Raw genomic sequence first — 14322 nt, 5'->3', positions numbered from 1 at the left:
ATCAGCCTCTACCACCACCCCGGCATAAGTTCCAGGCACCCACCACTCTCTGTGTAAAGAAGCTACCTCTGACATCTCCCATAAACTTCCTCCTCTGACCTTAAATGGATGTCCTCTACTATGGGCCATTGCCACCCTGGGAAAAGGCTGCTGGCTGTCCACTCTATCTATGCCTCTCATCATCTATACATATCTATCAAGTCACCTCTCATCATGTGTCACGCCAAAGAGAAAAGCCCTAGCTTGCTCAACCTCTCTTATATGTTAGAGAACATATATCTTATATGTTAGAGAACATATATCTTATATGTTCTCTAATCCAGACAGCATCCTGGTAAACCTCCTCTGTATCCTCTCTAAAGCCTCCACATCCTTCCTCTAATGAGGCGACCAGAAATGAACACGATAATCTAAGTGTGGTCTAACCAGAGTTTTATAGAACTGCAACATTACCTTGCGGCTCTTAAACTCAATGCCCTGACTAATGAAGGCCAGCACACCATATGCCTTCTTAACCACACTATCAACCTGTGCTGCAATCTTGAGGGATTTATGGACTTGGACCCCAAGATCCCTCTGTACCTCCACACTGCTAAGAATCCTGCCATTAACTTTGTACTCCGCCTTCAAGTTCGTTCTTCCAAAGTGCATCACTTCACACTTTTCCAGATTGAACTCCATCTGCCACTTCTCCACCCAACTCTGCATCCTGTCTATATCCTGTTGTAACCTATGACAACTTTCTACAATATCCACAACACCTCCAACTTTCGTGTCATCTGCAAACTTACTAACCCATTCCTCTAGTTCCTCATTCAAGTCATTTATAAAAATCACAAAGAGCAGGGTCACCGACCCTCAGGCAGAATAGTCACCGACCTCCAGGCAGAATATGCTCATCTACTACCACCCTCTGCCTTATGTGGGCAAGCCAAATCTGAATCCATGCAGCCAAGTCTCCAAGGATCCCATGCCCTCATGACCTTCTGGATGAGCCTTTCATGGGGAACATTGTCAAACGCCTTACTAAAATCCATATACACCACATCCACCGCTCTACCTTTATCAGTTTTGTTTTGTCACCTCCTCGAAAAACTCAATGAGTATCATGAGGCACGACCTGCCCCTCACAATGCCATGCTGACTATCCCTACTAAGACTATGCTTCTCCAAACGTTCATAAACCCTGTCCCTAAGAATCCTCTCCAATAGATTGCCTACCACTGATGTAAGACTCACTGGTCTATAATTCTCAGAATTATCCCGAATACCTTTCTTGAACAAGGGAACAACATTTGCCTTCCTCCAATCCTCCAGTACTACTACCGTGGTCAGGGAGGATGCAAATATCATCGTCAACACCCCGGCAATCTCTTCCCTCGCTTCCCGTAGTAACCTGGGGTATATCCCGTCTGGCCCCAGGGACTTATCCTAATGTTTTTCAGAAGCTCCAACGCCTACCTCTTTCTTAACCTCGACATGCTCCAGCATAATAGCCTGTCTTATGCTGAACTCATATTTGTCAAAGTCCCTCTTCCTGGTGAACACTGAACCAAAGTATTCATTATTCATTCTTTAGTAAATAATAATTTTCATTATTATGACTCAATTCTTTGCCCATTTTAAGTGCATGGAATTATGAAAATATTCCCTACATTTTACTTATACAAACATTTTTATTTTTATTATTTTTCAAAAAGGCAAAGATACAAATTTCAAATATTCTACATGACAGTAACGGAAATATTACTTCTTTTATTTCTCTCCTCAGTCTCAAAAAGTCCCATCTCTACATTTTACCAAAGATATACCAGACATAAAACATCCAGAGTGACTTCCTACTTCAAGGCGTAAAGAATCCCTCTGTCCATTCTTCCTAATTACAACTACTGTATGGCGTATTTACATCGTTTACATGCAGAGGCCTCACCTAATGAAATTTTAAATTAATCCGTTAAAGATAATACCTCTCAATGAACAAGAAGATTGACAATGGGAGGATAATCATTAGAAATTCACAGCCTTAAGTGTTTCTTGATAATACTATAATTCACAAATTACATCAATTAAATATTGCATTAAAACACTATATTTAATATATGGAATTACACAACATATTTGTAGGACTCAAGAATTAATACAGCACTGATTAAAGCCAATGCAGCCCCCAAGTCACTGGCAGCTCTGCATAAAATAAATTACATCAGACCCATTCCGGTGCTCTTTCCCCCCCAAACTTGTAGGTGACTCTCTAACAAGTGTCTAATTCCTTTCTGAGCATCCGAATTGATTCAGTTTCCATCACCTCCGCAAACAGTGAATCCCCAGATCATAAACACCCTCTGTGCTATGAAGTTTTGGTTCATTTGTCTCTTATGTCCCCTGGTCTGTATATCATTTGGGAATATTACAACCTTCATACAAGATCCATGTTTTTTTCTTAAGGCAGGCGATGTAACAAGTTCTTGTTTCATCACTCAGTAAATACAATGAATGCAACATAAACTCCACATTAAGCCAAGATTAACATAAGATTTTAACAATAACACTTGTAAAGAGTGGTGATACATAGCCAAATATTAACAAATTGGTAGATCTCAAGTTTGACCAACCCTTCAAGACACACACTCTAGTCCTTGGACATATATACCAAAAAGTTACATTTTGATGTAATAAATGAGTCACAACAACAAACAGAACAGGGAGGGAATGCATGATGCGTTGACAGTCTAATATTTGAATGGATGATTGGTGAAAGTAATTAAATAGGCTAATGGGATGTCTGTCTTTGTCTGAGGTGGTCTAGAAGGCACAGGTGAGGAAGCTCTAGTTTGATTGCATCTCAAGTATCAGACACTACATCTTGAAAAGGATTAAACCGACTTTCGGGATACAGTGAGGATATGTTGGAATGAGACCAAGACTGAAATGTTTAAATTAAAAGAAACAAGTCTAATGTCACAAAGCCATGAGGACAGAAGATTGTGCAAGCTAATTCAGATGCTTAAGATGATAACAACATTTGAAAGGAGAACAAAAGGAAATTATTTTCTCTACTTCTCGTTGGGGAATGCAGAACAAGGAGATACGACTTGAAAATTGACAGCTTAGATGCCACGGGGTGATCAAATCTATGATTTTTGTTTTTGTAGAATTGCATTCACTGTCAAAGAGCTGATGAGACTGGGTGGTCGATTGGAAATTGCAAAGTTGCAATTGCTAGATTTTAGCTAGATAAGATTGTAAAGGCAAATGAAACTGAGGCGGGTGAGTGAGATACATATCAACCAATCTAACTGATTGGATTAAGGGTTCTAACTTGGCTGGACCTATACCCATTTTCTTAAAGCAGAAATGGAAATAAATATGAGAGAATAAAAATTAAATCAAGAGCAGAACAGGGTATGTCTGACTCAATTGCTACTGTCCGGCAAGTGATAAGAAAGAATCTGTCCCTTCATTTCTGCCCGTTTGCCTCTACTCCATTTGAATCCTCAAGAGAATAGCAGCTAAAAATTCCAGTATTTCCCTGAGGAGCAGAATAGTATCGAAACCCAAATTCTAAAATGAGTAAATCAGTAAATGTAGCTTCTACAAAACATAGGTCAGGATGATTCTAAATAATACAAGTGAATAACCAGAAGAGATCTGTGGTATCACTATTTACTGTTTCACTAAAGCTGAATGTAAAATACACAGCTCAGATGGTACACAGACTGAAAAGCAAAGTCTGCTGTGTTCCAATCGTGTGCCTCAGATAAACCAACGCCAGTATACCCTTTGGGAACGTCTACAGTTTCAATCCAGTTTGCTTATTACTCATCCTGCCAATTACAACACTTAGAAGCATCAATTTTAACACTGTTTATAGATCAGGTGAGCCACTTCACAAGTCTCCTTGGTTTTGAACTTGAAAATAAGCAGACTGGCAGGGAGACGCAGACCCAATGTTGTATAGGAAAGTCCCAGTTAATAAATCTAAAGGTATCTGCTGAGTTGTGTGTTTTTTTAAATAGACCTTATTGAGAGGTCGTGAACTGTTTTAAGGGTGGTGAATGTTCAGAAGGCAGAGTTTTTGTGAGAAAATAATGACATGGAAAGGAAATTCTCAAACTTTTCCCAGTTCTGATTAAAAATCATTGACTGAAACATTAACTCTGTTTACTCTCTTCATAGATGCTGCTTGATCTGCTGAGTAGTTCCCATTTTTATTTCAGAATTTCCGGCATCTATGGTATTCTGCTAGCCAATACAGGAATAGTAAACTAAGACAGTTAACTTGTGACTGGTAAAATAGTGAGAAGTCTTCACATTCACATCTGAATCAGTTCTGGAGCAGGAGGGAACATATTTATTGTGCATGACATACTGAACACAAATGGGGCTACACTCCTGCAACACTAACCCATAATTTGGAGGGTTGGCACCTTAAGAAAATATTACTGAGCACATGGATAGTAAACGTACTGAAATAAAGAACAGTTATGAGATACGAGGAGGCAAATGGGGGAAACTCCAGGCAGCCTTATATAGATTTGGAGTGGACGTGTCGAAGTACACAAACCGTGATAAGGTTGATGAGAGGTAGATCAGATAAACACAAAGGACAACAAGAGAGGAGAACTGACAGAGACCTGGCTCGAGAGGGGGGAGGATCAGCAATGGATATCCCAAGCTACAAGGCATTCAAGTAAGAACACTAAGGATAGGAGCTGATGGAACATTAAACTGAGAAAATTGCAGAGGATGATGCAGCAGTGGAGTCAAAAACAATATCTATTTGGAGAGAATTAAGGAACAACGTACAAGGTATTCAGCTTTTTGGTGTTTACTATAATTGCACTGTGGATTCTGTCGATCTAGAGCCACTATAGAACCAAGGTGACCCAAACATCAGTAGTTGGGCTGCAGTATGTAGACAACATTTTGCAGATACACAGCAAGTACCAAGACACTGTTGATTCCTACACTGAAGCACAAAAGAGGACCTCACACTCATCATCTACAAAATCAATCTATCTCCACTGTAATCACACTGGCCTCCAGTAACCAAGGTCCTCAGCAAAATATGTAGATCCCTTCCCATATCTCAGAGCCACCTGTTGGCAATGGCAAACATCGATAAAATTCACTATTGTCTTCATCACATCAAGATCTCAATGCAAAATTCATGATGTAACTGCAGTGCAATGTAACTGCATTGTGTAATGAATTGACCTATACAATCGGTATGCAAGACAAGTTTTTCACTGTACCTCTGTACGAGTGACAATAATAAACCAATACCAATATCAATGTACTGAGCAGCAGTGATCCTTCTGCTCCTATAAACCTCTGAGACTTGCACTATTTACAGCAGGCCGCTAAAAGTACTGGAGAAATCCTGCCAACACTGCTTCTACAAAATCTAAATCCATGGAAGAATAAGCAAACTAATGTCAGTGTACCTTCCCAAGCTAACAGTCCCTGCATTATGGTTCCAATTACACTGAATTGACTTGTCTGTATGTCTGATACCAGGCTACAAAACAGAGCACTTTAATCAAAGTTCTGTCACATCAAGACATCATCAGTCACTGGAGTACCTCCTGTGTCAATAAAATGCATTATGAACACTTTCAAAAACTTACCAATTAAAATCAACTCCCAAATAAAAGGCACAATTTTAGTCAACTGAACTAATTCTGCTCAAAGTGTTCCATTCTCTCTTGTAAGCTTGAGAATATGCACCACGAGCCTCAAGGACAGCTTCTATCCTGCTATTATAAGACTATTGACCAGACCTCATGTACAATAAGATGAACTCTTTGACCTCACAATCTACCCTGTCATAACCCTTGCACCTTGTTGTCTACCTCCATTGCGCTTTCTCTGTAACTGTAACACTATATTCTGCATCCTGTTATTGGTTTTCTCTTGTACTACCTGGATGTACTTATGTTGTGAAATGATCTGTATGGATGGCATGAAAACAAAGAACTTGTGACAATAATAAACCAATTACCAACATTTATCTTATAGGCATATTTGACATCAGTTTTTAATGTCACTCATGGAAAATGCCTTTGAGACATTTTATTACATTAAAGGCATATAATTGGTGCTAAAATAAATAAATATTATTTGAAATATTGAAGAAGTCTTCTCTTTTTTCAAAATTTATGGAAATCTCAGGGACTCCGATATATCTTTCTGAAGCATGCCCAGATTAATCCTAATGTGAAGGAGCCAAGATATTTTTAATATAGCAAAATATTCGGTATAGTTTGAAGATATTACTCACAGCAAACATTTCACTTTGCCAAACAAGAACATTTATAACATGTTAGAATACTACTGGTCCAGTGCCTTGTAATAAATATCTAGGTCCTTGTTAGCCAGTTCTGTTGTCCTCATTACGATCATCATTTCTCTGAACTTTTCCTCAGCATCTCTATACTGAGCTTCTCTCAGTTCCTTTCTGAAGTGAAGAATTTCCTCTTCAAAACCTTTCTGCCGCCCTTGGCCAGATTGCGATTCTTTTTGAAATTATCCAGTCGCTCTTCCAGTTGTTGTCGTTCACTGCCATCAAAAAAAATATTACTTTTGGCTTAGACGTGCAAAATAATATCATAAATTATGCACACAATTATCAACAAGCCTTATGTCAGGAGAATCTACATAATGCATCTTGATTGCGGGAGGCACAGTGGCGTAGCTAGTAGAGCCACCGCCTCACAGCTCCAGCCGCCCAGGTTCCATACTGACCTCTGTACTGTCCGTGTTGAGCTTGCACGTTCTCCCTATGAATGCATGGCTTCTATATCGACTACCATCAGAAAAAAATATGCAAACTATTCAGTGCTTGTATTCATTATTTTCCATTTGAGAATGGAGAATAATGAATATCAGGGAATTCCACCTGGAGTGTTGAAACATATACCAAACCTTCCCCAACCCAAAAAGAGAGCGCTTCTTCCATTTTGAAGTCCACAATTGCCTTACTTGAAAGGAGAAAATTTCAGACATCCTTAATACTTAAAAACCTGTATCTGATTCGCTGTTGTGGAACACTAAAAATGTCAGATTATGCCTCTCATGCCAAAATGTTTGAGTTTGTATGGTTACATAAAGGAAGGGCCACATACATGGACAAAAATTATATATTTGGTGTTTTGCTATTTCAAAACAATGGTACAAAGACATTAATAGCATTGGAATTAAATAAGGTCACTTTACAAAAAGCAAATTGCAAATGTCATTTATGTTCTTAAAGAATTCATTCTCAGTTGTGGGCATCACTGTCAGGGTCAACATTGATCACACTCCCTTAATTGCCTTTGGACTGAAATGCATGCTGAGCACTTTCAGAGGAAAGGGTCAACTATGTGTGGACTCCATCCATCAAGAGGTGCAATAGACTTGATCTGCACCACACAGAAATTTGTTACCATTCAATGCTTGCTCCGTAATGCATGAAAACTGTAGACATGACCAATAGGGTCACCAGATCAGTGGACAGTAGAGTCAACCAATCTCATCTCTCACATATTCCTTGTTGGAGTAGAGTTAATCCATAGAAATGAAAGGGAAACTGTTCAATCTTCACCATCCTCACCTCCAGGACCAAGATCACTACCAAACATATTAAACGATTTACCCTCCAAGATATTTATTTATTAGCCACATGTACATTGAATACTTGCTTATGTGCACAATCGGAGACCAAGATTCAAGTCATTGTTGACTCCTTCAATGAAGTGTACAAAAGGATGGGCTTCACACTACACATCCGGAAAACAGATTTTCTCTATCAACCTTCTCAGGCCGCACAACACCATACCTCAACGACTGAGTCCATAACAAGACCCTGGAAACACAAGTCAATTTGAGCATCTCCACACCACTTGATGAAGGCAGATAATAACGATGAAATTCTTCACTATGTCCAGTGGACCAACACGGCAACTTAGGAATAGAGTGTCCCAAGACTAAAATCTCAAACCTGGCGCCAGGCAGCGTTGATCTCTGTGCTCCCATATGCTTGGGAGACATGGATAATCTACAGTAGGCAAAGTACCACCAATGCCATCTCTACAAAATCCACCAAACCCGTTGACAGGAGAGCTGAACCAATGTCAGTGTCCTCTCCTGGGCCAGCATCATCCGCTTTAAGGATCTGATGAGTGGTCCACATCATCTGCAATGCTGAAACGAGCCTGGTAGTCAAACACTCTGCTCTGAGCTCCATCACAGCAAAAGACTTCCAAGGAGGATGGCAAAAATGCTTTATGTTCTAAAGATTTCCTTGAAAATATAACATCCTCATCAACTTGTGAGAACCCCTGGCCCATAGCTGCTCAAAACAAAGAAGAAGAATCTAGAAAGGTATTCAGTGCACTGAGTCTCTGACAGCAGAACTTGAGGGCAAAGGATACAATGTAACGAGCACACAACACCCCAGACAACCCATCCACCCATACCATCAAGCAACACTTGCCCCAATGTGGCATTATCTGTAGATTCTGAATTGCACTCTTCTGCCACTTCAGAACCCACTGAACTCGAGTAGAAGCAGGTCATCCTCAACTTTGAGGGACTGCCTGGGAAGGAGAACATTGGTGTGGCTCTGGATTTACACATGGACCAGAACAGGTAGGAATATCAGATTTCCTTCTCTCGAAAACATTAGTGAACCAGTGGGAATTTGCGTGAAGCTCCCTCTCAGCCACATAAGATCTAGATGTTAAAATATAGTTTTGGTGACACCTGGTGCTAAAAGATAGGTTCAGTTTAGAAATGGGGGAAGCATCTACTGCATGGTTAGGGTTTCCTGTACCTCCTGAGTTGATTTTACTCCCATCTCTTCCCATTTCTTTCAGCCGTTCCTTCCTCTTGGTCTCTACAATTTCCAATTCTTCCATCCTCTTTCGCAACGTCAAGTTATCTTGCAACCACCGCTCTTCAAGCTAAGGGAAAAATAAGCAAAATATAACTGTGTAATTTGGACTACATCCATTCACCAATGTCCAAAGACTGCAAAGCAAATATTTGCAGTCTAAAACCCAGAAAGAAAAAAATGCAACAATTACAAAGCAAATCTATCTGCAATAACTAAATACTCCAGAAGCAGGAAATCTGAAATAAAAATAGGAAGTTTGGAGACACTCAACGAGTTACATTTTAACCATAGAAAGAGAAAACAATGCCCTAACGAGAGATCATTGCTCTGAAATATTAAATCTGTTTCCTTCTCCAAAGATATCACCAGACCTGCTGAATTGTTCCTACATTTCCTGTTTTATTGCAAGCTTATCAGCATTTGTAAAGAGAAGGATTTATTAACATTCTGTCTGTAGCTTTGTGTAATAAATTATGGCTATGTGCTTTGCAGAGTGGAGATAACAAAGCACTTTACACCTTCCAAAAGCAACAAACATTTACTGCTACACAAAAGGATTCAATGTCTAGATCCTGAACTGATTTGATGACCCAGTGATAGATCCACTGCCAGTTGTGGATCGAGTCCTCCACAAGTACTGGTCACAAGTCTGTACGAAGTTAGCTAAAGTTAGTGTGATGGGAGCACTGCTAGGAGTCTTCAAAAACCAAGTCAGTGAAAAGGCAGGAAACTTACTCGATACACTGCAACTCCTGTTACAAACTGAATATATTGGGCAAGGACAGAGCCAAACTCACCTGCATGTTGACTAAAGTAATCTTCAGCATACACCGTGCTTCATGCCAATTGGTCATTTGTATAATGCCTTAAGAACACAAGAACCTATAGTAGACCAGACAGCCCCTTTAGCCTTCTCTATCGTAGAGATAGTGAGATACAGCATGAAAACAGGGCCTTTGGCCCACTGAGTCTGTGCTGAGCATCAAGCACCAAATATTTCACTAATCCTAACCAACATTTTATTCTCCTCACACTTCCATCAATACGCCCTCCCCCCCGAGTCTAACACTCATCTACACACTAGAGCCAATTTACAGTGGCCAATTAAGCCACCAACCCATGTCTTTGGGATGTGAGAGGAAACCCACGCAGTCACAGCATGCAAACTCCACACAGACATCACTGGAGGTCAGGATTGAACCCACATCACTGGAGCTGTGAGGCAGCAGCTTTACCATCGTGCCACCCCATGTAATGTCATGCAAAACTATCACGGCTGATCTAAGCTTGGTCTCAATCCCACTTTCCTGCCTGTTCCCCATAAACTGTGACTCCCGTAACAGTCCAAAACAAATCTGTCTATTCACTACCAAACTTATTAAACGATTTACCCTCCACAACTCTCTGGGTAGAGAATACCAGATTCGCAACCTTTAGAAGAAATTCTCCTTCACCTCCATCTTAAATGTGTGACTCCCCATTCTGAAAACATGCCCCCTCGTTCCCCACCCACTGCCACCACCCCGCCCCCAACCCACCACCCATGAGGCGGAGCATCCTCTTGGCATCTACTGAGTTGAGTCCCCCAGAACCATATGGCCGGGGAAGGAGAGACAAGGAAGGAAAGCCATTGGTAATTCACTGAACTTGCTCAAGTGTTCCAACAGCTATCGGTAAATTTAAAAAAAACAAGAATGAAATGATATGTGCAACACACATTGAAATGACACCATTAACTTAGTTCAACTAAATAATCAATGATTTCATCTTTACTCCCAATCTGAAATGCGAGCTTGCATCAAACAGTAGAACTCTTGCAAGCTTCCCAAGTAAATGGAATGAATCCATTTTCTCATGGGGGTCAGACCCACCATCAGACAACGTGCTGAACTTTGCACTGACTAGTTGCTGTGCCCAAACAGGAAATGGGGGCAGTTGGTGTGAGATTGGAATTATTGCTGGTGGGACCAGAGAACAGAATAAGAGGAAGTGAGTTGTTTGAAATTCAAAATGTTGCTGGGCTAGTGTGGGCAGTTTTACCTTGAATCTCAATTGCAGATCTTTGCAGGATACAAAATAATCCTTGCTTACCCCAACCTTTTCTCCCTTCAAGCAAATATGAAACCCCACACTGCACTTTGTTCACAAAGACAAATATTTTCCAATAAGAGCCCTGAAATACTTGTCTGTTTTAGACACTGACCATCATCTATTTGCAGGAAAGTAGAATCTCTTGTTTCCACCCCAACATCAATTATTTCATAAACCTAGCAAGCCTTTGATCTTATGTTGATAAAAGCTTCTGAGGCTACCAAACTAAGTTAAATAGAACTGTGTCATAAGGAACCATTTATCAGTGCGATCTACAATCTGTCGCCACACAGATGCAGTTCAGTGCCTCTTCAAAAGTTCCATCAATCTGCTTACTGAAAATGAAGCTTAGCAGATGATTGTAATTTCCATTTTTGCGATTGCAAAATGCTTTCTAAACTACTACACATTCCCCTAAAAATAAGAGAACTACGTGGAATAACTTCTTTGATAGATTTTAGTAGTTCTTTTATGGCTTGTTCTATGCAAAGTGTCCATTATTTGTCGTTTTGCCTCTGGAAGGGATGGTAGCTGTAAGTCATCATTGGGGAGAATTAGTCTTGATGATTGACCAAGTCAACATGACCCATGCCACCATATTTCACAGGCCAAAGAGCCCATCTGATGTCCCCTCTTCAGACCATCTACACACAGGATACTCCCCTAGGTGATGTAAATACTCCTTGTTTATTGTTCTGTGTGGCTGTGTTGAAGGTATTGTTCATATTGTATCTCAGCCTTGGCTGTGACAAGGATAATACTTTCGGGATACAAAGTTTGAAGTTCAAATTGCTTAATGGTTTGTTCACTGGTGGAATTGCCTCTATCAAACAGCCTTTCTGCATTGTTCTCAATCATTGGTTTCTGATGAAACACATTTCAGACAAGACAAGATATCTTTATTAGTCACATGTACATCGAAACACAGTGAAATGCATTTTTGTGTAGCGTGTTCTGGGGGCAGTTTGCAAGTGTCACCACACTTCCGGCGCCAACGTAGCATGCCCACAACTTCCTAACTTGTATGTCTTTGGAACGTGGGAGGAAGACGGAGCACCAGGAGGAAACCCACACAGACACTGGGGAGAACGTACAAACTCCTTATAGACAGCGGCTGGAATTGAACCCAGTCTCTGGCGCTGTAATAGCGTCACGATAACCGCAACACTACCGTGCCTGTTGTTAACCCGAGGCTGCAAATCTACTTCAAACAGAATCAGTGATGTATTAGCAGTGCACAGTACATAGTCTTCCACTAGCTGTGTCATTCCTACCACAGAGGTCTCAGGTCACTGTGCAGGTTGCAAGTTCCCAGCTTATAACTACTTCGGGACTTTGGTGGTGCTGGATTAGTAGACCTTCTGGGCTATTGGATGTTACTCCTATTAACATCTAAACGCACTTTTATTTTTACATATTGCACATAGAACACTACAGCACAGTACAGGCCCTTTGGCCCACAATGTTGTGCCGATATCTTATCCTGTTCTAAGATCTATCTAACCCTTCCCTCCCACATAATCCTCCATTTTTGTATCATTCATGTGTCTATCTAAGAGTCTCTTAAATGCCCCTAATGGATCTGCCTCCAGAACCTCTGCAGGCAGTGCGTTCCACGCACCCACCACTCTCTGTGTAAATAAAAAAAACTTACCACTGACATCCTCCTTACATCTTCCTCCAATCACCTTAAAATTATGTCCCCTCCTGTTAGCCATTGTCGTACTGGGAAAATGTCTCTGACTGTCCACTCGATATATGCCTCTTATCATCTTGTACACCTCTATCAAGTCACCTCTCATCCTCCTCCTCTCCAAAGGGAAAAGCCCTAGCTCACTCAACCTATCCTCATAAGACATGCTCTCCAATCCATGCAGCATCCTGGTAAATCTCCTCTGCACCCTCTCTAAAGCTTCCACATCCTTTCTATAATGAAGTGACCAGAACTGAACACAATACTCCAAGAGTGGTCTGACCAGAGTTCTATAGAGCTGCAACATCACCTCACAGCTCTTGAACTCAATACCCCGACTAATGAAGGCCAACACTCCATACGCCTTCTTAACAACCCTAGTGACCTGTGTGGCAACCTTGAGGGATCTATGGATGTGGTATGGACACAGTAACCTTTTCAGTGAACCCAGTGAGTTTAAAGGGAGTGGGAAATATAGCAGCACTCTGGACCCTGGCTCCAGCGAGGCACCTGACCCACGGTGGGGATCCCCAGACCCTGAGTTCTGGCTGCACACCCCACTTGCCCTCTGAACCCTCAGCTCATGTTCCAGATTACTGGGTGAGCCAGATGACAAACCAGAACTTCCGAACAATGGGATGCTGGATTATCGGAATTCTACAATACAAGGAATGAAAACCTGACCATATCATTTCATCAGGAATACTTCCAAATGGTGCATCATCATCATTTGGAAGACCAAGGGAAGTTGTAGCTTATCAACCAACTGGCATGTAAATCCAGTGGCAATCACACACGAATACCGCTACAAAAGACCCTGCTCGTTTATGTTGCAACTTCATTTATGGAATTAAAAGCTGGTCTAAGTAGCAGTAACCATGAACAACTGGATAGTTGTAAAAACCCTAGTTCACGAATGTCTTTCAGGGAAAGGAATCTGCTATTCTTTTCCAGTCCGGCCTGTATGATTCCAGATGCATCAATGATCAACTCCCAACTTTGGAGGCAATTAGGAATGGACAATAAATGCTGGCACTTGCAATGTCATTCACATCCCATGAAAATTGAACAAATTAAAAAGATATTTCTTACTGAGCTTTAAACAAAATCCCTCCTCAAAGAAATTAGTCAGGGTATTGAGTTCAAGAGCCGTGAGGTAATGTTGCAGCTCTATAGAACTCTGGTTTGACCACACTTGGGAGTATTGTGTTCCGTTCTGGTTGCCTCATTATAGGAAGGACGTGGAAGCGTTAGAGAGGGTGCAGAGGAGATTTACCAGGATGCTGCCTGGATTGGAGAGCATGTCTTTATGAGGATAGGTTGAGGGAGCTAGGGCTTTTCTCTTTGGAGAGAAGGAGGATGAGAGGTGACTTGATAGAGGTGTACAAGATGATAAGAGGCATAGATCGAGTGGACAGTCAGAGACATTTCCCCCAGGGCAACAATGGCTAACATGAGGGGACATCATTTTAAGGTGATTGGAGGAAGATATAAGGGGGATGTCAGAGGTAAGTTTTTTTTATTTACACAGACAGTGGTGGGTGTGTGGAACGCACTGCTAGCAGAGGTTGTGGGGGCAGATACATTAGGGACATTTAAGAGACTCTTAGATAGCCACATGAATGATAGAAAAATGGAGGGCTATGTGGGAGGGAAG

At 41.1% G+C, this 14322-nt stretch overlaps 1 protein-coding gene across 1 annotated transcript in view; it reads right to left on the bottom strand.

Moving 5' to 3' along the window:
- Positions 1–14322, bottom strand: part of rad50 (RAD50 homolog, double strand break repair protein) — a 134462-nt gene that overhangs the window by 20835 nt on the left and 99305 nt on the right. The window contains 3 exon segments of the mRNA XM_052014835.1: positions 6338–6503; positions 6506–6589; positions 8837–8948. Coding sequence (XP_051870795.1) covers positions 6338–6503; positions 6506–6589; positions 8837–8948 — 362 coding nt within the window.

This window comes from Pristis pectinata, chromosome 4 (assembly GCF_009764475.1).
Source record: "Pristis pectinata isolate sPriPec2 chromosome 4, sPriPec2.1.pri, whole genome shotgun sequence".
NCBI classification, from domain to species: domain Eukaryota; kingdom Metazoa; phylum Chordata; class Chondrichthyes; order Rhinopristiformes; family Pristidae; genus Pristis; species Pristis pectinata.
The sequence above is the reverse complement of the archived record's forward strand: the minus strand, read 5'-3'. Positions and strand labels throughout refer to the sequence as shown.